At 29.5% G+C, this 25,413-nt stretch overlaps 5 protein-coding genes across 6 annotated transcripts in view; 3 read left to right on the top strand and 2 right to left on the bottom strand.

Annotated features, from left to right (window-relative positions):
• LOC132919152 (uncharacterized) overlaps positions 1-14,397 on the bottom strand; it is a 52,712-nt gene extending 38,315 nt beyond the window's left edge. The window contains exon 1 of one of the 2 annotated variants that reach the window (XM_060980500.1): positions 14,237-14,397. The gene's annotated coding sequence lies outside the window, so the exon portion shown is untranslated. The remainder of the gene's footprint in view (positions 1-14,236) is intronic. The other variant, XM_060980518.1, reaches the window with a different exon arrangement.
• On the top strand, positions 260-3,001 carry LOC132917241 (uncharacterized). The gene has a single exon (XM_060977886.1). It carries the CDS (start codon positions 343-345, stop codon positions 2,011-2,013), a length of 1,671 nt encoding a protein of 556 aa, XP_060833869.1. The 5' UTR covers positions 260-342; the 3' UTR covers positions 2,014-3,001.
• LOC132925946 (zinc finger MYM-type protein 1-like) lies at positions 9,097-10,518 on the top strand (the record flags this gene model as incomplete). Its single annotated transcript, XM_060990303.1, has 1 exon — positions 9,097-10,518. A coding segment is annotated over one exon (1,422 nt), but the record flags the coding sequence as incomplete, so codon positions are not given.
• LOC132925935 (uncharacterized) lies at positions 10,537-11,331 on the top strand. The gene is made up of 2 exons (XM_060990294.1): positions 10,537-10,999; positions 11,108-11,331. Exons 1-2 carry the CDS (start codon positions 10,537-10,539, stop codon positions 11,329-11,331), a joined length of 687 nt encoding a protein of 228 aa, XP_060846277.1.
• Positions 14,398-18,598: 4,201 nt separating the features above from the next.
• LOC132917026 (uncharacterized) lies at positions 18,599-24,957 on the bottom strand. Its single transcript, XM_060977536.1, has 7 exons — positions 24,597-24,957; positions 24,108-24,380; positions 23,613-23,817; positions 22,523-22,917; positions 21,707-21,890; positions 21,346-21,642; positions 18,599-21,004 (listed from the first exon to the last, which is right to left on the bottom strand). The coding sequence occupies exons 2-7, from the start codon at positions 24,359-24,361 to the stop codon at positions 20,156-20,158; spliced, it is 2,184 nt and encodes a 727-aa protein (XP_060833519.1). The 5' UTR covers positions 24,362-24,380; positions 24,597-24,957; the 3' UTR covers positions 18,599-20,155.
• Between the last annotated feature and the right edge of the window lie 456 nt (positions 24,958-25,413).

The raw sequence follows: 25,413 nt of genomic DNA, 5'->3' as shown, positions 1-25,413 counted from the left end.
ACATATACAATAAGCAAACATAATTAAACACAAAAGAACCAAATAAACTTAAAATCATAACGTAATATTAGTTGGTAGATATAGATATAGATAGATATACCTATATATTATAGATATTATAATAGTTATTGTCACTTTTGATTTCTATAATTTTAAAATGATAAAAACATGACAAAACAATAATTAAAATAATCTTTATAATATCGAAATAATTATGTAAGGAAAAAAAACAAAATTTAAATGTTTTAACACTTTATTTTCAGTCGCGATAAGTCAACCATCGAAGCAAGTCGTTCGTTAATTGTCGCTCCGTATCTACGTTTTGCTATCGCCTTTTGTATAATGCCGGCGTCGTCTTCGGGCGGCGACGACAATCGTCCGCACGCTCTTAACAATTCAGTCGGTAAAATAAAAAAAGCATCAAATGCTTCCAGACCACACAACACGGATCAGGAATGGACCACCAAGACAAGTAAAAAAGCATCTCAATCTAAGAAGGTATCAACTCCAACTAGCCCTATATCTCCCACTCTACAGCAGATTAAAAATAATCCACCAGTATTAAATATGCCCAACAATACATTCGATTACGACATTTCGTTATCTCATTCTACTAATGACACGGCCTCTAATAATATGAATATAGATATAGATTTATCGCATTCTACAACCGATCACGCTAATGTTCCCGTTTCCGCAAATACAACATACACCGCTGATATTTCAAACACTAATATAAATTACGATTCCAACGATATACAGTCCTTACGTAATTCCGAACAACTTAATAAATTTTTCTCCGCGGATTATAACGGTCCGTTCACTACCATTGCGGAACATTCAGATATCAACCTAAAAATTGATCACTGGCACCCGTTAAAATATGCAAAAATTTTTTCCACCAATTTCATTGGCATCAACAACATCAAACCAATTGGTCATAAAAAAATCAAAATCACCTTCAATACTAAAGTTTCAGCCAACAACTTTCTCACCTCCCCTCTACTCGCAAACATTGGATTTACAGCATATATTCCATCTACGCTTATCTACTCTTTCGGAATTATCAGAGTCGATAGTTCCCTAACCGAAGAAGATTTCTGGGAAGGACTTGATAACACAGTCCGCGCTATTGCCTTCAAACGCATTTCAATCAAAAAGGATAATGTCCTAACGCCTACTCGTGTCGTGGAAATAAAATTTTTATCCCCCAAAATCCCAGATGCCGTATCAATTTACAACGTCATTTTCAAAATTTCTCCTAGCGTCCGTTCTCCCATACAGTGCAATAACTGTTTGCGATTTGGCCACACGGCTAAATTCTGTCGCAGTAAATCCAAATGCAGCCACTGTGGCTTAAATGACCATTCATTAACTACTTGCCCTTCAATCAACGCAACAGATCCAGTTTGCATCTTCTGTAAACTCCCCCACCTCTCCACTGACCGGAATTGCCAAGAGTGGTCATTCCAAAGGGATGTTAAGAAAATTATGGCTACGGAAAACTTACCCTTCCGCGAAGCAGTCTCTCTCAAGAAAAATAATTACTCCTCAAGTGCATTTAGCTATTCAAATATTGTTAATAAACAGTCTGTGTTAAATCCTTCTCATCAAGTTCCGGATACCTCCACTAACTCTTTCCCCCCGTTAACCTCTCAATCACATTACCACCATACACCTCATAGGAAGTATAACAATCATTCTTCTCACTCTAAACAAAAACAATTTCACGTTCCCAACCAATCTAATTTTTCCCTACCAAATGGGCACTTCATAGATTATGCTAGTAAAAATCGGTCCCAGGATCCCAAACCTCCTCAATTTGATCTAACCTGGGTCAATGCCTTCTGCATCAAACTCTCCGAATCCTTATCCAACTCCCCTAGCCTCTCTCCCTTATCTCCCTCTTCCCTTCAAAACTTAATTGAATCATCCCTTATGTCTTGTCTCTCGATTCCAAAAATCTCCGTTATTTCTTCTAATGGTCAATATTCTACAATGGAATGTTCGTAGTCTTCCTGCAAGACTACCTTCTATCCAACACCTCGTATCTTCCTATAATTGTTCCATAATACTTATTTCTGAGACTTGGTTACTTCCATCCCGTAATTGCTTTATTCCTCATTTTAATTTATTCAGACAAGATCGAGTCGATGGCTACGGGGGCGTCGCAATTGCCGCCCATACCTCACTTAATGTATCTTTAATAGAAATTAAACCCCCCTTAAAACAACTTCTCTTGGAAAATAATATCGATTTAATTGGTCTAAAAATAACAAATATTGACGGTTTACCTAATACATCATTCTGGTCCTGCTACAGTCCAAATGATTCACCTATCCCCTTTGAAGTATGGTACTCTCTCTTCCAACTCACAGATCACAACTCTTTCTTTACAGGTGACTTTAATGCCCATCACCCAGCCTGGGGTTCCACTACGTCCACCAGACGGGGTAACTTAATCTACGATGCGTTGAACTCTTCTAATCTTAATATACTTAATAACGGCTCACCTACGCATGTAGGCAGACCCAACTCAACCAATTCGTGTATTGATTTATCCTTATCCACTCCAAATTTATTCTGGCTTTCAACCTGGCGCATTATAGACGATCCTAACGGAAGTGATCATTTACCTATTATCATATCTGTCAATGTTACAAACCCTAACTCCTTACCAAATAACAGATCTACCTTACCCAATTATCTCTCCCCCAATCTCAAATTTAACCTCAATAAAGCTGACTGGCCCCTTTTTTCTCAACTCATCAATTCCTCTATCCCTCTTCTCAACACTTACACATGTCCATTAAAAGATTATGAACAGTTCACTCATATGATCTTAGATATTTCTAAGAAAACAATTCCTATCAAACGTAATAACCTTAACAATTTCCCTCCCTCTCCCCCGTGGTGGAACTCCTCCTGTTCCGAAGCAGTTTCCAACCGCAAATCCTTATATAAAACCTTCATTCGCTCAGGCTCCGTTCAAGATTATCTTACTTATTGCAATGCCAGCGCTGCAACCACACGTCTCTTAAAAGAATCTAAAAGACTAGCTTGGAAACAATTTTGTACGAACCTCAACCCTTCTTCATCCATTCAATCTACCTGGACCACCGCTAAACGCTATCGCAATAGTATTGTTACTCGCTCTCGTCCTCACAATGACAGTTGGTTCAATGATTTCTGTTGTAAAGTAGCACCATGTTATGTCCCTTCATCTTCTGAAGCCTTACATAATTCAATTTTGCCTGCCTCAAATACACTTACTAATCACATAATCTCCATGCCTATAACCTTAAGTGAGCTAAACGCCGCCATCGCCTCACGTAAATCAATCGCCTCCGGCCCTGACAACATTTCCCCTGTTATGCTCAAACACCTTCCTACTAATGCCGTCGAGTACCTCTTGAATATACTCAACAAAATTCTCCTCCTCAATAAAATTCCTGACTCCTGGAAAGAGTTTATAGTCATACCTATTCCCAAAGCCAACTCTACCACTGCATTTAGGCCCATCGCCCTGTCCTCAGCGTTATGCAAAACCATGGAATTTATTCTAAAAAACCGCCTAGATTGGTGGCTCGAACATAACTCTATTCTCTCTGACAACCTATATGCTTTCAGAAAAGGAAGAGGTACACTTGATTGCCTCGCAAATTTTTCGAGTAAAATATACCAATCTTTTAACAACAAACATTTTTTACCTGCAGCCTTTATCGACATTCGTGGTGCCTTTGACTCTGTCCATATACCAACTCTCCTATCTCACCTTAATTCACTCCAACTACCCCCTATATTCATTAACCTTGTCTCCCTCCTGTTTTCACATAGAACTCTAAAATTCACATCCCCATACGGCTCTACAAACATACGCTCCACTTACACAGGTCTACCCCAAGGTAGCTGCCTAAGTCCCATTCTTTTTAATTTGTATATGAATTTCATTATTAAACAACTAAATACACTTGGACATGAGTGCCTAGTGTATGCTGATGATCTTGTCATATTCTCCTACAATTCAAATATCGATCTCGCTATTGACTCTTTAAACAATTCGCTCAATCTCCTACAAAACCTTCTATCTTCTTCCTTTTTCTCTGTAGCTCCCGAAAAATGTAAGGCCATGATTTTCACTAGAAGACGTTACCTTCTCTCTTTAGATATCACTATAAACGATTTTCCAATTCCAATTGTCCAGAACATAAAGTATTTAGGACTAACACTAGACTCCAAATTACGCTGGGCTCCGCATCTTCAACATCTCATTAAATTTACCTCTCTTTGGGCCAATTTCCTTAGATCAATTTCCAATACGTGGTGGGGATCACATCCCTCCACACTTTTAATCATTTACAAAGCTGTTATAAGGTCCAAACTTGACTATGGATGCTTTTTATCAGGCTCCGCATCCTATTCACATTGGAAAAAAATTAATAATCTCCAAAACTCCTGCCTTAAGTCAATTATTGGTGCCCTTAAATCTACCCCTAATGCGGCCGTTGAGATCGAGACGGCATGCCCCCCCTTTAATATCAGAAACAGATGGTTGGCTGGTAAATTTCTACTAAAAAACTTCTCCCTTCGTCATTCCACAATATTTAATTCCTTTCTTGACATATACTTCTCCTGGCGTTACGTTAAAAAATCTCTCCCAATTCTTGCCTCCACGGCATACTCCTTATCTTCAATCCGTAATTTTGTTACCAATTCTAAAATATTACCCTTATATGAAATTAATTATTTGGCTCTCTCCTACTCACCTATAGTTCACACCAACAGACATTTTCTGAACTTTACTTCCAAGGCACTTAAATCTATATCACCCATCATCGTCAACAATCTTTTCTTAGACTACATTCAAAATAATTTTCCAAATTCCACCCTAATTTATACAGATGGTTCAGTTTCCCCTCTTTCGGCTGGTTACGCTTTTTTCATTCCTGACTTACACATCTCCATGTCTAATAATCTACCCTCTTCTGCCTCATCATTCACTACGGAATGCTTCGCAATATTAGAAGCCCTTTCGACCATCTCTGCCCTCCCCCCCAGCAGTTATCTCATCGTCTCCGATTCCTTATCATGTCTTCTTAGCCTCTCCTCCGATTTTTTCAATTCCCGTCCTTCTCCTATTTCCATTAGGATCAGGCAACTTCTATATGAACTTACCCTTTCAGATTTTATAGTTGAATTCCTTTGGGTGCCCGGCCATTCTGGTATAAAAGGAAATGAAATAGCGGACTCCATTGCAAAATCTACCTCCTCGTTCTGCTGTCCTTCTCCTACTCTAATTCCCTGGACCGATTTTTGTCCCTTATTAAAATACCATATTTATAATTTATGGCGCAACCAATGGAACGGACTAGCCCCCAATTATGCCTCTTGGTACAAAAATATCTCACCATCTATCCCCTCTCACCCTTGGTTTCACAACCTCAAATTAAATCGTAAAATAATTACCTCTTTTTCACGTCTAAGATTTGGACACACCTTACTACCTTCTCACTCTTATAAACTTTCTCTCAATGACTCTCCTTTATGTATGTTCCACGTTCACGATCCCATGATTTGCGATATCTCACATATACTTTTTCACTGTCCCTCTCTGGTTCCCCAACGCAATACCCTCTTCACCCTAATCCACTCCTTTAATGTCAAACTCGACACTCAATCCATTCTCTCTTCACCAAATGTACCAATTATTACCTCACTTATATCCTTCATCAACCAGACTGGTTTAAAAATTTAATTTATTTGTAATATTATTTTTGTTGTTAATATTGTTTTCTATGTAATATTTATAATCATAATTGTCGAAGCTAATTGTTTACAAAGTTTCTTTTAATAAAAAAAAAAAAAAAAAAAAAAAAAAAAAAACACTTTATTTTTTACATTATAATATATATATATATATAAATAAATATATGATATATTAGTACCTATAGGCTATAGGTACCTAAAATCATATAATTATTACAAATTAAATATTAAATTATAATCATTTGAATATTATTATACAAATATATAATTACATAATTATTAATCGTATAAATAACAGACGTATTAAAAAATTATAATATATTGACTAATTATTAATTCACAAAAATCATGATTTAAATTTCTAAAACTTATATTTAACAAATATACAGATATACACTTAAAAATAAAATATATATAGAATATAATATGTATTCTTAAAAAATATAAATAACTATACTTGCCTACATAGTGTGAATAAATTTAAATTTACATGAAATATAATTTTATTTTAAATTATTAAAGTGTATTATTATGTTTGAACCATGGGCTTAGGATAATAACCTAAATTTATATTTTCTAAAGCTGATTTTTTTTTTTTTATACAAAATTTTATACTTAAGTATAATAATATAACAGCTATTATCGTAATCAAATATTTATTTGTATATACAAATTCATAGGTTTTTTCTAATGTAAGTGAATTTAATAATTTTTCTTGTTGATCTAATTTTGCGTTTATTTTATCGAAAGACTCTTTATCAAATTTTAAATTTTTAATTTCATCCAAATGAATGGGTTTCGGATATAGTCGATTAACTGCAATATTACAGCACGAATCATTTAAAAGGCTTAACTCTAAAGGTTGTGTTACAAATGACGATTCTAATATTTGTTCTGTTATTATAACGCCCTGAGTCGTTTGAGCAAGACAACCAGCTTTCAGGAATAATTTACCAGAACTTGAAATTGAAACTAGGAATCAAGCTAATAACCAAAAGTGGTTTGAAGAAAGACGAAAACGTTTGACAGCCTCCAATTTTGAAAAAATATGTAAGATGCGACCTCATACATCATGTAAAATAATGGTACATAATATAATTTATGGAAATGTGATTACCAACGCAACCGAATATGGTAAAATAACTGAACAGATAGCCATAAAATCCCTCACAGAAATTATTAAAAAACCAATAGCAAAATGTGGATTGTTTGTCGACAGAATGGTTCCTTACCTAGCAGCGACTCCGGGTAACAATTTTTATATTTTTTTTGATTATTGATTGTCATTATTTATTCATACTATATTTAATAAAAATAAATAAATTCAACAAAAACTTTGATTTTAGATGGGCTAATCGGAGAGGATGCGATTTGTGAAATTAAATGTCCTTATGCTGTTAAAAATTACGAAAGTTTAGAAAAAGCGGTTTTTGATAAAAAGGTAGTATTTAACATGTTGTTGTGTATTATATAATATACTCATAGATATATAATTTTAAAATGTTATATTATTGATTTAGCTACCTTATATGAAAGTTGTAAACAATATATACACTTTAAAAGAAGAAAGCCATTATTTTTATCAAATACAAGGGCAATTACATATCACTGGTCGCCAAAAATGTATTTTTTTTATTTACACATCAAAATGGACTCATCTTGAAGTTATAAGGTATGACGATGTATTTTGGGCTTCAAAAATGGAAGCGCATCTCAAATTGTAAGTATTGCAGTACACATAGGACATAGGTACTTAATTTTACATTGAATCGTATATAATATTCATTCAATTTTATTTGTAGATTTTACGAAGAGTGCTTACTCAGAGAAATTATAGACCCTCAATATAGTAAAAGATTATTAAAAAGTGACATTATTGAGCCTCCACATATAATACAAAACATGAAAAATTTACAAGATAAAAAAAATATATAGTTCATATATATAACAAATTATATTTTTAGGTGTAATTATTTTAAATGGAGAAATAATACATCCACACAAACAATATATGTTTTTCTAGAAATTATTATTATTTACATTTGTTTTTTATATTAATTGTCTACCATTAGTCAATTAGTAAATTTACTACAATGTGTATTATAAATAGAATATATTAAAAAATAACAGATTAACGAGATAGACGAAACACGAAAATTTAATATTAATTCAATTGTGTTATTTTTATTTACTATATTGATTATTATTATTTTATTTTATTTTATTTGAATTAGAAGTAATAAAGGTATAAATACGAATCAAGCTATATTGTATTACAGTTTTTACGATCTATATTTTAGTGTATATACAAATGCTAGCAGTAACTTAATTTAAAAAATAGAAGGTGGGTACGCGGCGCGCGGTTATCAAGAAAATAGTACATCGCGACATATAAGTATTCAGAAGAACGTTCATATAATAATAAGCGACGCTCCCGAACGAGCAGCCGTCGACTGCGAATAGTGGGCGTGGCTTAACGCCGCGCGCTTGCGGATCGCGAAAACACCTAACAGCGCATTCTCTTGGACGTTGTATACGTTTCGCTTTGGGTGACACGTCCTCTTAATTATATTTAGCTATTACTTATTAGCTAATATTATGTTTTATGTAGGTAGGTTAACTGTTATTTCCTTTTTTAGTTTTTTACTTTAAAAAGTGTAAAATAAGTTATTGTGTACTGTGTAATATACTTTCATATAATTATAATCTACATAATTTAAAGCTCATAGTTACCTAATTATTTCTATTATAAATATTTTATTATGAATAATCCAAAAGTTCCCAGTGGTGCAGCTAAGAGAAAAAAGAAACTTCAACAAACACAACATCTTTTGAAAACAAATGCAAAAATTAAGAATTATTTTGAATGCAATCGACATGTTAATGGTAAATTGTTTCCTCAAAAATATTTAGAAATACTTTAATTTTCATAGTAGACAATTGACAGTTTTAGTTATATTAGTAATAATTTATGTATTTAGTATAAGTATTAGTTTAATTGTATTACATTAAAATATGTTATACATATTATAAATGATATAACATATAGTACATTCATAAATATTTTCTAATATTTTACTCAGATGTTAACATTGAAGTTGAAGAAGACCAAGACAGAACTATTGCTGGTAAATCTACTGAATCATGTACGTTAGAAGTTCAATCAACTAGTACTCAGGGTTAGTTATGTCAAACATTTTTATTTATTAAAATAAAATAGATACTTAACTTAAAAAACCTGATGTTTTTAAAAGTCAAGTACATTAAATAATTTATTATTTGCAAAATATAAAGTAGGTACCTAACTATTTTTATTTTATTTTTTTACATTTAGAATTAAATTTGAAGTTAGATTATCCGACTGATAGAGGACATTTTAAAGGACCTATAATAGACAGTAAACTTAAACGAACCATTTTGACTTATGGGCCTTGTAGACCGTTAATACAGTTTCCCTACAGAATTATACATGGCAATAATAGAAAATTTTCAGTCGATTATTACAATATGAAAACTAAAACTGGTGTTCTAATTCCCCGTCTTTGGCTCTGTTACTCTGTGAAATTAGATAAAGTATACTGTGAAACGTGCTGGCTTTTTGTAGATTACAATCATCGAAATTTTAAGTCAGAATGGGTTGAAGGCATTGATGATTGGCAGCATTTGTCCCAAAAAATAATTTCTCATGAAATATCAGGTCCTCATTTAGATGCAATGCAACTTAGACTTGTATGGACAAATAACTGTACTATTGATAAAGAGTTGGAAGTTCAAATTTCTAATGAAGCTAAATACTGGAGAGATGTTTTGGGAAGAATAATTAAAATAATTTTAAGTCTTACTGCTGGTAATTTGGCACTCCGTGGTAATGAAACCAAGCAATTTTGTGAGGGAAATTTTCTTAGAACAGTAAAACTATTTGCAGAATTTGATCCACTTTTAAGAACAGTCCTTGATAAAAAAGATGGTCAAATTAAATATCTAAGTCCAGCTATTCAGAATGAGTTAATTGAAATTTTATCATGTAATTTAAGGAAAATCATTTGTGATGAAATAAAAATCTCTACTTTTTTTTCTATAATTGTTGACTCAACTCAAGATATTACAAAGTTAGACCAAGTCAGTATTATAATTCGTTATGTTACTATTGATTATATTAAGCATACTGTTTGTATAAAAGAGTCGTTTCTTGGATTTTATGCAATTGATCATCATGGTGCCAAAGACTACACAAATCTCATAATAAATGTCCTCTCTCAGTTGGGCTTAGATATTTCTAAATGTCGAGGTCAAGGGTATGATGGTGCTGCAGTGATGAGTGGTATTTATAGTGGTGTTCAAAAACGTATTCAAGACATAGTACCAAATGCTCACTTTGTTCATTGTTGTGCTCACAACTTGAACTTAGTAATTTGTGACTCTGCTAAAAGTTCAGACACAGTTCGGCGTTTTTTTATTACTGTACAAGCAGTTTTCAATTTTTTTAGTAGTTCAGCTCCTAGATGGGCTTTATTAGCGTTGGGAGAAGAAAATACCTTAAAAGTTCATAAAACTGTTCTCAAAAAAGTATGCGCAACACGTTGGGAAGCTCGACACCAAGCTATATTTGCATTAAAAGAAAGATTTAATGACGTATTGATCACATTAACAAAAATTACTCTTACAACAACAAATGGTGATGAAAGAAATGTTAGCAAAAGTATACGCTCCAAATTGGATTCTGTAGAATTTGTTTTACTTTTATGTTTGTGAGAAAGAGTATTGAGAAGTATGCAAGGTGTTTCAAAACTATTACAAAGTGTTGATATAAATATTCAAACTTCTTGTGGTCTTCTTGAGCAAGCAATTGGATCATTATCAGAATTGCGACAGAATTACAATGACATTGTTAATATTGCTAATGATTTATGTTCTAAATGGGGTATTTCATCTAAATTTCCATCAAAACGCCAACAATTTACCAAATTACATTTTGATGAAATCGATGGTGACAGAAGGTTAAATATAACAGAAGAAAACTTTAGAATTAAAATATTTTATCCTGTTGTAGATACTGCTTTAGCACAACTAAGAACTAGATTTAAAGGATTAAAAGTAATCGTATCGACTTTTGAATTTTTAAATCCAACTTTTTTAAGAAGTACTGAAGAAAATGATTTAATAAAATGTTCTTTTGATTTTATTCAACATTATAAGTCAGATGTGACTTCAGATTTTACTCGACAGTTACTAAGTATCCAATCTATAATAAAAAATAAATCAGATATCAAAAATATTAATGATATTATAATATTTATTGTGAATAATGATTTATCAACAGCTTTTTGTGATGTTCTAACAGCTTGTATAATTTTTTTGACAATTCCTGTTACTGTGGCTTCAGCTGAAAGATCTTTTTCCAAACTTAAATTGATAAAAAATTACTTGAGGAATTCTACTTCTCAAGAAAGGTTAAGTAATATATCTGTATTAAGTATTGAAAGAGGTCGTACTGATGAAATAAATATTGAAAAGATTATTACTGATTTCGCAAATGCTAAAGCTCGAAAGAAAATGTTTTTTTAATATTTAAATATTATAAAAAATGTAATAGGTCATATTATAATGATAATAATTATGTTTTGTATTATTAATATTTTATTTTAAATATTATAAAATATGTGATATAAAAAAAAAATAGGTATATTATCATATAATGGTAATTATTATTATTTTTATTTCTAATGTTTTGTTATTATTAATATTTTATTGTAAACCATGTTTGTATTATCAATAATCATATTATAATATTCATATCATATATTTTATATACTAACTTATTTATTTTATCTACCCATGTAGTTTATTCTACAAGTTTTTTTATTAATAAAATCTATTCAATATAAAATTGTGATCCTGTGTTCCTAGTACGTTGAAGCTCTACATAGAATTGTTTCAACGAGAAAATTATCCATCGGTTCTTATTCAATTCATCCACAAATACTATCCTTTTTAAAGGGTAAACAATTTCCATGGCGTGAACTCCTACTTTTTTACATGTCTCAAGAAAGAGGGGCCCATATACATTTGTTTGCACCTGAGTCTTTAACTCTCTAGTTACGGCACTGCTGGGACATGATCTAATAACGAATAAAATACTCAAAAATCTCATGTCAAAATCACTATCATACATAGCTAGTCTCATGAACTCCTCCATGAGACTAGGCTATTTTCCTGACACATGGAAAATCGCAATTATTATCCCCATTCATAAACCAGGAAAACAAAAAAGTTCACCCAAAAGTTACAGACCCATAACTCCCAACCTTCTCAAAACTCCTCGAAAGAATCTTGCTGCACAGAATTAAATCGTTCCTAAAAATCATACCACTACATCAATTTGACTTCAAACCATTCCATTCGACAACCCATCAGCTACAGCGGATCTCTGAAATAATAGTAAACGGTTACAAAAATAAAAAATTTACCACAACAGCCTTCTTAGACTTATCACAGGCATTCGATAAGGTTTGGCACCTTGGACTTATTTCAAAAATAAAAACCCTAAAACTACCTACATACCTTAACAATACACTCTTGTCATTTATAACAAATCGCAACTTTGAACTATGAATAGGAACAGATATATCACAAATACATAGAGTAAAGGCTGGAGTTCCACAGGGATCTGTGCTAGGACCATCTATATTTAATATATACTGTCATGATGTACCAACACCACAACACTGCCAGCTAGCTATGTTCGCAGATGACACAGCAATAATAACGCAAAATCAAACTCTTGAATCTTCAATAAGAGACCTACAAATCTCCCTCGATGAACTATCCCTTTGGTTTTCAAAATGGAAACTAACACTAAACCCAACCAAAAGCAAAGCAAAAATATTTACACTTAGAAAATATATAAACCTGACTCTACTTCACATAAACAATAAAGAAATCAACTGGAACAACAAACACGAATAATAAAATATCTGGGCATGCACCTTGATGAAAAACTAAGCTGGAAAATACACATTAACAAAAAATTAAACCAAGGATACACAAGGCTACGAATACTGTACCCTCTATTAAATCATAGCTCTACCATACAAATGAAATGCTCTCTACTCCTTTATACAGCAATAATAAGACCACTAGTAACCTATGCATGCCCAGTATGGGGAGCTGCCTCAAAAGTAAAAATCAAAAAATTACAAACTCTTCAAAATAAATTCTTAAGAATAGCCCTAAAGACCCCTTGGTTTATGAGAAACAAACAACTATACAACGATACAGGCCTACCATACCTATCTACCTGGATAACACAACAATTTAAAAGTTTCCACGAAAAACTCCATAAAGTAGATGGAGCTCGTCACTACAACATCGGCATGAGATTCAAAAATCTGAGACTCAAACCTTGGCTACCTCAGGACATCCTACTAGATCCCAATGAAGACATCTCGACCTCAGATACTGATCCAAACTCATAGCTAACCAAAACAATATACATTATACATTACATATATTATGATCTGTAATCTGTAAAATAGTAACATTGTAAAAATGCCAGGTGTATTGAAACAATTATATTAATAAATAAAAAAAAAAAATTATTTTATAGGTACAACAATTTTTTTAAACCAAATAAAGGTAGAGCAGGTGGCCTGTGCCACTGGGACTCCCCTAAATCCACCACTGTCCATCGCATATCTATAAAAACAGTTTATTTACAATAGTTAAAATTTAGTTGAGTTACGACTTATAGAAAATGTATAAAAAATTTCCAAAATACTCTATAGCCACCAACAATACCTAGTTTTATTTTTCATTCTTAAAAATTATTAATATTAAATTTCTGTGTTTATGATAACTATAAATACAAACTAATTTATATTCTACAGTACTGTAACATTTTTTAGATCCTATACATAAATTGTATGGTAATTGACCAACACAAAATATACACTCAAGACTCAACACTTTTTGGCTCAATCCAAATTATTATTAATCACTAAAATGGCACAAGGCAGTCAGTTCAACAGTCACCATCATCAACATAAGCAAGTTCAAATATACATTTATTAATAGCAACCTAATAATTATTATTCTATATAGTTTTGTAAGACAAAAGTTTCTTTTAAATGATAAAAACCATTTAGGTACGGAAGTGCTCAAATCACCAGTCATGGAAAACTTATCCATAAGAACATTAATCCTTCCTGGATAGACTGGATAACTAATATCATAAGGTTAACCGAACCACATTACAATACCTACCTATAATATATAAGTATATATTATTTTATTTAAAAACAATATTAAAATTTGAAAAATATCTAATTTATGACATTTTATTTTTAAAACTTCCATACACGATACACTTATCACAACCTTTAGTTTCAACTAGTTGAACGGGTTTCGTCGACATGTATAATGTTATATTTATTTATTATTAAACATACATTATTACTATAAGCATACATACAAACCAGTTATCTCGATCCTGCAAAATCATAAGCCGTCGCGTAGTTGCGTTCTTCGGCAGCCATGCGCGATGAAATCGATCAATAGCTTGGACAGTCGAGCGTAGACGAAAAAAAAACCAACGACTAAAACGTGATTTTTGGGCGGTGGCAAAACGTTGAACCGTACGTTCAACCAGCAACAAGTAAAAAGGACCAGCGTTGCCAATGGTACGGTATTTGTCGGGGGATTACGGTAATTTGATACTCCATACGGTCGGATTACGGACAACTAATAATAGGTCAAATATTACGGTTAAATTCAAAAAAAAAAAATTAACATTAGCTCTTCGTCATATTGGTTTTAATTATTTTGTATTTGATTTGATTTTTATTATTATTATGTTATTGTATAATATTGGACTTAGAACCTGACCCTCACTTTTAATCATGATTCATGATATTATTTGGGCTGGACTAAAATGGTTTCCTCTAGTTACATAATATACAACTATACAAGTACTTTTTAACATAAGGGTATTAAGATTTTTATTGGCATTATAGTAAGATAAGATCAGAGAAGTGGAAGGTGTTAAATAATATATATATATATATTAAAGGACTGTCAAATTAGACTGCGGCCCTGCGGAGTGCGCAACAGCGTACGCCACACCGTCACACACTCAAACTGAACAAAATATGACAACTGACAAGTAATACATTTTTAATGAGTAACAACGTTGTACAATTCCAAACGACGAGTGTTGGGTGTTCAGACTTCGCCACTTCGGTAAATTCGATGATAGTGTTCTAACATTGATAAAATTGTGTGCGGTCATGTGTGGTTATATTATAGTGTTGTGGTGGAAGGGACTAACGCCTGATGAATGCGAGAGAGAGAATGCTTGACTGCTTGAGCGAGTGAATAAGTGATAACCGTTTCCAAAGGCGACTGTATAATGCGTATATAACTGCAGTTTGGTACCGGTACTTTGAAGTTTGAACTATTCCAAAATCCAAATGCAGAGCGTCAGAGCGATAATATTAATCTGTAATTTCATGTATAAATGGTCCGATAGTAACTATTCTATTGTTAAAGTCAAAGTCATATAAGCTAGGTATTACAATATCGCTCCAGCTAAACATTATAAATCTTGTAACTATGTTTATCTGAAAAAAATATTTTATATAAATAATCTGTTTGAACTTAGACCCCGCAGCAGAAATTACGATAATACGATGAACATATTATTTTGACAAACACTATAACGTATTAATGTCTATAACACGATTACGTGTTTGTTAGATACCACGGATAGGTAGGTAAATTATGTTATATACTAATATCCACATTTTAATTCAATATTTTATTAAACATTAAGGGCTAAGGGCGCTAAGGCTATTGAATAATTCAATACCTGGACCCCTCAAAGGAGGAACTGGAATACAGGATCCCGTTGAAATGAATGTAATATCTACACTTTTTTATATTAAATAATATTTTAAAAAAACTAAATATTCAACATTTATGAACGATTCATTGAATTTATAAATTTCAATAAAAAAGCTGAAGAAGATATTTACCCAATCAACTAATGTTTAGACTTGAAAGTTATAAAATACAAAAATTACATCAATATAATATATATCCGAGAAAAAGGAGTACAACAAGTAAAATCACGTTTACTCCAAAAAATAACTGCTTTATATACTCTCACGGTGCGCCGTTAATTCACTCAATCTTATTGGTGTTTACTGTTTATATGCTACTAAAATATGTCCAAATATTGTAACCTAGCTTAATTACGTACCTACAACAAATTTATAATATTTTTTAATTCAGATTTCAAGTACAACTACCTAGGTAAAATATTTTAAGAGATGAACTAAGGACTTCCTCCTATGAACTATCTATTGATAGTTGATACAATTTGTCACATTTTAATACAATAAAATTACCTAGTGCAGTCCTAAACTCATAAATACATTGGATCGGGTAATAAATGAACTCGGTTATACTTATACAACACACTTCCAGAAAAATTTCGCAGGGAAGTTAATTCGATGAAAAAATATTTCAACTCGATTAAAAGATTGGTTATACCTATCTTCACTTTGATATAAAATATTATCGTGCATTGATCAAAGAATTATTATTATACAAAAAAGAGAAGAAATATCATTAGATGACAGACGTAGAAATTTATTTCGACAACCTATAAATTATAATATGCCTATTACCTAATGTAGAAATATATAATACATTCTTACCTATTTTAATATTTTTATATTATTATATTCTTTCACGATATTATACATAACATCTAGCCAATATAAGCGCATACTACTTATATAGTTGTATACTAAATTTATACGGTAACTTTAAAACGGTTTTAAATTCACAAATAATTGTTTTCTTACTGACAGTGACAGAATTATTTATTTATATAATGGTAAAATACAAGTAAATAAAACCCTAGTTCATCTTACAATAAATATATTACACAATCTAAGGGGAGTCAAACTTAAATCTCGCAATAAAAAATACAAACATTTTTACTTAAATGATAAAATTGAAAATAAAAATATGCGAAGGTAAAATGTTTTTGTATTCCATAGCCTATAGGCATTGGTTAATCTTAATTTGTACATTAGGAACAATTTTTTTTTTTGCAAAATAGTGGGACAAATGAACGATTGTGTCCCAGTCCGCCTCTAAATCCCACATTTGGATATAATGAATGGTACAGCCGTATAGGTGGTCGAGAACCGAAGAAGTAAACAACTGATGTAGAGTTTAGTAAATGTATAATTGTTTATTAAAATAAAATTCAATAGTGAGTAAAATTAGTAATGACCAATGAGTAAGGAACGGATTTTATTGTAAGATGTAAATAGGTACATATTTTTATTGGAATGCAATATTTTAAATCTGATAAAAAATGTGTACGATTTTCTAATTGAAATAAATCCAAATTTATTTTACATATCTTTACATATTTCGGTATAATTACATATTTTTACATATTTGGATATGTCTATCAAGACATCCAGATTTTAAATACAATTTTTTAGAACTTTTTAATATCAATTTATGATTAAAAGATCGTTTATTGCAAATTATTGTAATCACATCAACACAGCAGGCTTTCATTCTTTCATATACTAAGTAGGTAGTAATTATTTAAAAAAAAATATAGATACCATAATTATTTTTAAAATTCCATGTTATCATTAGATCATTTAGATCATTAATACCCACAAACTATGCTACCGACCAAACTTTTTAAATTAAATACCTACTGTTTGTTTTTGAAACTCTACTTGACAGGGCCAAGAGCCAGTGTCAGTTTTTTAAAAAATTTAATGACTCCGGTGCGTTACACTGAGTAGGTACTTCTAGGTTTTGGATTTCTACAGTCTGTAATTATACAATTAAACACTTTCTGGATTTTTGGAGGTCTGAATATTTAAATTTCGGAATCATATAGTCCGTACATTTATTTTCTGAATAATTTTTATTTTTACTAGCTGCAAAAAATATATAAAAAATACAATTCCACAAAAATTATAAAAAAGAAAAAATTAGATTTAAAAAATGCTAAACGTAATAATTAAAAAAAAAACACAAGTAAATAAGTACATTGTTAACTATTATAATTTATAATTATTGAATTTATTATTATTATTATTATTTTTATAATTTTACATTTCGTTCATTCAAAACATTTGTATTTTGTATATGATAAATTTTAGTTTTTAGAATAGGTATGTATTATGACATTGTATTTATAAATGATAAACCTGTATTTTGTTTTATAAAAAATAAATTATTATTATTTAATTAATTATAAATAATTTTGTAATTAGCGTTTTAAAAATTGGATGAAAGGAAGATAATATAAGAATGGTAATAATTATTAAAATTTTAATCTATTTACATTTTCACTCCCTATATGTACAATATATCACTGTACATAAGATTCATTGAAAAAAAAAAAATTTATTGATTACACCAAATACACTTATGTCTATTAGAGAAGTTAACATGTTGATTGCAAATAATTAGTTTAAATAGTGTTACATTTACTATTTACTATTACATAATAAAATAGGAAATATAATATAGTACCTAGATACTATACTTAATATATAAACAATTTCAATTTATATAATATCTTATTATGGTAACTGAGTTAGTTAAAATCTAAAATATATTATAATTAAGTCATCAAAATTTAAACTAGATAATATTTTTATAATCTTCCTATATTTCCTTATAAATGTATTACCATCTTCACACCATTATTGCACTTCTTTTATTGACAATTTTTCTATCCAGGAGATTTTTAACACACTTTGCTAGCAATAAGTATCAAACATAATTTATGCTTTTGTTTTTTTATTTTTCTTCTCGAAAATTTTTTTTTTTTGTAATTAGGTAAATACAGTAAACATTGTATTTAATTAGTTATAGATGTCATTGAAGCTACAGTTTTTTTTCCATGTAGGACCTCTTTTTAAAATTTCCCAATAGGCTAAAAATGAACTGTACGTCTGTACATAAACATATTTATATAAAATTGTTTGATATTTTTTTATTTATGGTCCTTTCAGTAACCGTCAATTGGAAGTTTCACTTATTAAATTGGACAAAAAAAAAATACCAAGCAATTTTATATAAACAATTGAGTTATACTAATTAGTGATTAGTACTTATGTATATTTTCCTTACCAATACAAATTAACACACATAGTGATTCATTCTATATAGTGGCATCATTAATATATAATATAAATATACTAATTACTAAATTAATATATGTCCTTTGACTTATAAATAGTTTAAAGTACTCTGAATTTTAGAAAAATTTATTTTTACATTTTATCATATTATTTATTATTTTGAGAAATTATATGATTTATAATTTTAGTATTATAATCCAAAGCAGAATACTTCTTTTAATGTAGTTATATATGAATATTGTACAAACAAGTTTTTTTTTAATCAATGACTAAGTGACTTATCAACTGGCATGTTATATGGGCATAAATCCTATCAACATTTTTAATTCACTACTATTCTACTGCTCTTATTATCTTTATTCTGCTTCAGATTATAAAATTTAAAATATAAACAGTTATTGTTAAATATTAAGCGTTAGGATTATTCTTATGAAATAATTAAAGTTTTATAATTACCATTTTAAGGAAACTTAGTATGAAACATTTTTTTTAAAAAATCTTATTTAATTGTTAAAAAATGTAAATAATTTCAATTTAATAATGATCCATTCATAATCTTAGTATAGCTAGTTAATAACACATAAAAATTCACAAATAACATAGGTGATAAAATTAAAAGTTAATTAATATAAGAGGATGTCAGCGCACTGTTTGTTTTCTCTCTCTAGCCCACGTGCAACATAGACAAAACGCATTTACACAGTCTGAGTAGAACTCACTTAATTTTGGTTCTAGAGTAAATATAACTATTACAAAATTAAATTTTGACAATATTTCTGAGTATAAGACGATGAGTTTTTTAAAAAAAATTAAAATTTTGAAAAGTTAAAGGTTATTTAAAAATGTTGTAACTTATAGCTATTTCAAACGATATAATTAACGTTGTATTGGGAATAATGGAAAAAACTCATCGTAGTGTACTCAGAAATATTGTCAAAATTTAATTTTATAATAAGTATATTTACTCTAGAACCAAAATTGAGCGAGTTCTACTTAGATAAAATGCGTATTGTCTATGTTGCGCGTGGGATTAAGAGAGAAAACAAACAGTGCGCTGACATCCTCTTAATAATATATAGATTATAATATAGAAAAAATAGTAGGTACACGAGTTGTATGATTATAGTTTAAATAAAATGTAAATCAATGATATGCAAATGTTGATATCAATTCTAGTTTTGAATCATACATTTAACTCAAACTAAATCATCAATATCTTTGTGTGACCCGCCAGATAATGAATGATTTCCAGATGCATGTGTTGGCTTTCTAGCTTCTTGATTTTTCAGGGATTCATTTTTATATCCTTGAGAGCGTTTAGAATTAATTCCATGGTTGTGAAATATTTCAAAGCTGTTTTGGTTCTGAGAAATATTTTGCTGATTTCGCCAATTTGGTTTAGAATCACCATATCTGTTACCATTTTTATCATATATCCTACTACTAAATGGTCTTTTGATAGAGTTTTGTTCTAATGACACAACATGTAAATTGCCCAAGGAACTAAATTTGTTTTCAAACTTTTTTTGCTTTATCTCAATACTATCTGAATTATTTAAACTCTTCATTGACTCATTAGGGATTTTTACAGGTAATTCAAAACTATTATACATTTCTTTGTGTTGATTTGTTATTGGTTCTACAACTCGAGCACCATGTTTTTCTAAAGAAATCTTTTGATTAACATATTTTGAAGCAAATTGGCGTTGATGAATATTATTAGACTCATTTTGTGACGACGAATCAACCTTCTGTTTTCGCCAAGATTCATTTTTTTCTCTATTATTATTATTATATGGTTTATTATTAGGGTACATTTTGGCATTATTTTTATTGTGGAAAGCAGTTTTATTATCATCATTAAAACGACTATCATAAATATTCAATTTTGATATCTTATTGAACCGATCAAATGTATCATCTATTATCTTTTTTTCTTCTAAACTCCAATTATTATTGTTCACTAATTCTTTTATTTTTATAGATAGAACATTCAGAAATTGTTTTGGTTTAAATCCATTTATCTTGAACAATGGAAAAGTAAACTGAAATCAAAAATTATAATTGTATTACAATAAATATAAAACAAAATCAGACAAAATAAATTCAGTTTATTAGTTTGAAGTAAATTACAAAATGATCTAACTTTTAATTACTAATGATTTGACATATAAGTATAACAACTACTTAAACAAAAAACTAAGTATAATAATTAAAAGAATATCAAAACTACACTTATTAATAAGTCTGATATTTTGTATAGGTACCTACTTTAACTGTACTTTTAAAATTAAAAAATTGATAATGTAATAACTTAAAAAACATAAATAATTTTAGTATCCTAAAAATACTATAGATACAAAATAAATAAATTTGATCAACTCACAATTAAATGACGTTTTTTCAATGCATCTTCAATGTCTTGGTCAATATACATTTTTAAGTAGCGCATAATTTCTTTAGGATTATTTTCACAGTAATTGTAATATAACAATATTTGTGATAAAATAATAAGCCTCCTTTTTGGACTCGGATAAACATCATACATCATGTTTAATGTTTGAACAAAAGGAAATTTATCGACAGGTTGTAATAGGCATTCTACTTTTACTAACTGCAATGAACTACTAAAGTGACCAGCAGCCATTCCACGAGACAAATGCATTTTTGCTTTTTCATAATCCTGAAAAAAGCCAATATTTCTCTTATTTATTCATTCAATAACAATAAATTAATAAATATCATACCTTTTCGTTTTTTAAATAATATTTGCCTAAAACTTCATCCACACGGCTATTTTTAACTTTTGTCAGTTTTGCAATTAAATTGTCTATCATAGATTTTGACAATAACTCTTTAGGATAATTAATACATGTCAGTAAACAAGAATAAAGCTGTTTTGTATCATCTTTGGCTAATTCGACTGATTTTCTATATAAATCAATCAAGTAAACCAATAAATTTATAATTAAATAAACAAATAAGTAAATAAAACTAATAAGGATCACAGAAAAAATATAAATAATTTGATTTTAAAATGTTAAAATTTAATTAAACCCAAATACACAAATTCTTTATGAAAGACTATAATTTAGAATACATCTTACTGATGACCCACCTTAGACCTTGATGACATGGTCTTTTGAAGCTCTGAATGGTTCTATTCAGGGACGTACCCAATGGGTAGAGGTGTTAACCCCTCCCATTTATTGACAACATTTAAAATTCTTAAGGTACAAACCATTGATTGTACATTATTTTGTATAATATAATACATTAGAAAAATTTGGATCCCCCCATGAAAAATTCCTGGATAAACACTTGGTTCTATCAATAAATAGCCTCCCTCATAAAATTAATCTAAGTTTTAACTGTGTACGACAAAGTTTGGTTAGTTCTTTAGATTTACTTTTTATGTAATTTAAAGACATATTGTATGTTTTCCAATAATAAAAAAAAAGAAAACATAAGTTTTTTAAAATTGCAACAGAACTTTTAAATTATTAGTATTTTATTACTTATTAATACTTTTTAGTTGATACTTATATAGAATAACTACTAACTTAGTAATATCAGACGAAAGCTTATAATATTTTTTTGATTCTTCTGGGTTATTTTTTAATTTATTAACAAAAGCTGCTTCCATGTAAACTTTAGAAGCTTGAATTAAAAGTTGAGCATTAGTTTTTGAAGAGCATAATATTTCTGCAGCATCCAATTCCACATTCCCTGGCATTGAAAATTGTTCATAATAACGTCTTACTCGTCCTTTAGCTTTTAGCCAAATTACTATCCATTTAGGTTCAGTAGAATGAAGGGTTCGAGCTTGATCAGCAAATTTTAAAGCTATATCATTTCCTTTAGGCGGATACTCCATAAAAATTCTAGCTTTAACCGCACAAACTGCAGCTTTCTCCACTTGATTAAAACTATTGATTTCTTTAACATTCTTTAATAACTAGAAAAGAAAAATACATTAGCTTAATAATTTCTAAAGATTTGTACATCTATATATAAACATAGTCTCACTCTAGACCATATTGATTGATATGATGTATAAAACATGTAACAAATGTTTGAATTGGATGTTTACAAGATTTATAATACATTATTGCACGTATACAAAATAATCTATATTATGTAAGCTGAAAGCTCCACCTTAAAATTTAAAGCTCTAAAATGGTATTGGAAGTGACATATGACATAGGTATAACAAAATAATAATCCTATTAATTTATACCAGTCATATTTTGAATAGTTGATCTAATCTATCTAATTTGAATCATATTCAATAGTTTAATACATAGCATAAAAGTCTTATATTTCACCAATAAGTGTAGATCAATAAATAATTTTAATTTGTCATATGTGTAAAAAAATTGTTTAAGTAGATTTAAAAAATATCAAAATAACAGGTGTATTAGAATATTTAAAACATATTATTATTTACATTGTATTGATAAATTCTAAAGCTTGTGTATACATATTATATTATATGATACTATTGAAAAGTTATTACTTAATTACTGACTCATTTAATTAGTATATTTAAATTAAAATGGTTATTGATTATTAGAATTATGAATTAAGAATTAACTTATTAGTTATTATTGGTAGGTACTTAATATAAATAATGTAATTATTGAAATTCACCTTTTCTGAATCAATTTTCAATGATAATGCAATATAAACATGGGTGGTATGAGCAATATGGTAATAAGCATCAGAGTATTGTCTGTTTGACTCATCAAATTTACATGATTTCATAAATTTAACAATGTTTTCAATTTCCACATACGATTCCTCGTAACTTTTACTAATGTAAAGTTCATAACTAACAATTAGTTGTAAATAAAATCTAAAAAATAAAATAATTTCACAAGATACTTTATTTATATTTATATGTATAACTAATTAAATGCAGTGATGCCAAACTATATATCGTGTGAAGCAATCGCTTCACTTCTTAAATAGGTGGGTGGGTTGTGAGTGGTGGGTGGGTATAGGTAAGTTCTAAAATGTATATAGACCTGTATGAAGAATACCTAATAAATTATATCCTGGTACCTGATTCATTGTTAATTAATAAAAAAATAATATAGAGAAATTAGGTTTTACATAAATAAATTTCTGACAGAAGACAGTTACCTGTTAAAATTGTATTCGTCTTCCTTGTCAATGATCATTTCTAACTTTTCTCGAACCTTTTCAATGCGATTACTCATAAGATTTTGATTACATCCAGTTAATTGTTGGATGTTCCATGAAAAAATGCTTTCATAATCATTTTCGATTTCCTTTAACTGTGTCCGAATATTTTCATCCAATCCAAGTTCATTCCAGTGGTCATTGATTGACAGACTGCCCATCTCATCAGACAAGTGTTCAATATATCCAGCCATTTTTCAGTACACTACCAAACTAAATGAACAACAAAATATTATTGGTGCATTTGATCTATATATATATATAACTATAATAACGAGTGGCTGTTATAAATGTATGATATCTATATTTTAATACAAAAACTCAAAAAAATTGTAATTAAATAAATTAAATGAATGGGAAATAATACTACCTAATAAGTAGATGATGTTTTTAACTAATAATAAACTATTTAATAGTCTGAATACTTACTCACGAATTTGCCAATTATAAATCAAAAAACATGAACTGTACAATAAAAATTTCAATGTAGGTTCTTATGTCCTAAAGCGAAAAAAATCTAAAGAAATAGCAAACAATATCACACCATTACAGGTACAGGCCATAGACTAATGTACATTGATATTTTATGTACTTGTACCATAGAATTTACTCTGTGCTAATGCCTAATACAAGTCGTTTAGATAATATATTTTTAATGCGTTTGCATTGGTCATTAAATAGTAAACAGCTGTATAAGTCATAACACTCATAACAAATATTTCTCTTTTGTTATAACTTATAATATTATTATCTTCCAGACGTTCCTGTTTATCTGTCATAAAACATTTCATTAGGTATATATTTTTCTAGTAAGTATAAAAGATTTTTAGTCAATAAACATTTTATTGCAACTTTAACGAATAAATTTAAAAAAAAACCCTTATAAAGGCTGCTAAATATCGATGAGTTAAAGCCTTAAAGGCTAAATATGATAATGATACGTCTAATTTTTCAAAAATGTTTTAATATAAATAATAATGCATATAATTAATTAATAATTAATGCATAAATAACATATCCATTCATTATATTAATTGGTGAATTGGCCTTTGAGCCATCGATATACGTATAGCTCTTATATAGGTATAATTACAGTGTGATTTATTATTATATTGTATGTCTAAACTCTAAAATATTTAATATATTTTGTGGTATATTGCCACTTGCATAGCAAATATATTTAACCACGATTGCCAGGGCATTACCACCTTATCATGAACTGATAAAGTGATAAATAGAACCACAG

This window comes from Rhopalosiphum padi, chromosome 1, assembly GCF_020882245.1.
Source record: "Rhopalosiphum padi isolate XX-2018 chromosome 1, ASM2088224v1, whole genome shotgun sequence".
NCBI lineage: Eukaryota > Metazoa > Arthropoda > Insecta > Hemiptera > Aphididae > Rhopalosiphum > Rhopalosiphum padi.
The sequence above is the reverse complement of the archived record's forward strand: the minus strand, read 5'-3'. Positions and strand labels throughout refer to the sequence as shown.

Excerpts from the sequence above, each read along its gene's own strand:
- LOC132925935 (XM_060990294.1), top strand. The coding sequence starts at position 10,537 with ATGCAAGGTGTTTCAAAACTATTACAAAGTGTTGATATAAATATTCAA. Across the intron at positions 11,000-11,107 it reads TTTTACTCGACAGTTACTAA|CTTGTATAATTTTTTTGACA; the intron begins GTATCCAATCTA and ends ATGTTCTAACAG.
- LOC132917026 (XM_060977536.1), bottom strand. The coding sequence starts at position 24,361 with ATGGCTGGATATATTGAACACTTGTCTGATGAGATGGGCAGTCTGTCA. Across the intron at positions 23,818-24,107 it reads GACGAATACAATTTTAACAG|ATTTTATTTACAACTAATTG; the intron begins GTAACTGTCTTC and ends TTTATTTTTTAG. Across the intron at positions 21,005-21,345 it reads TGAAAAAACGTCATTTAATT|TTTACTTTTCCATTGTTCAA; the intron begins GTGAGTTGATCA and ends TTTTGATTTCAG.
- LOC132917241 (XM_060977886.1), top strand. The coding sequence starts at position 343 with ATGCCGGCGTCGTCTTCGGGCGGCGACGACAATCGTCCGCACGCTCTT.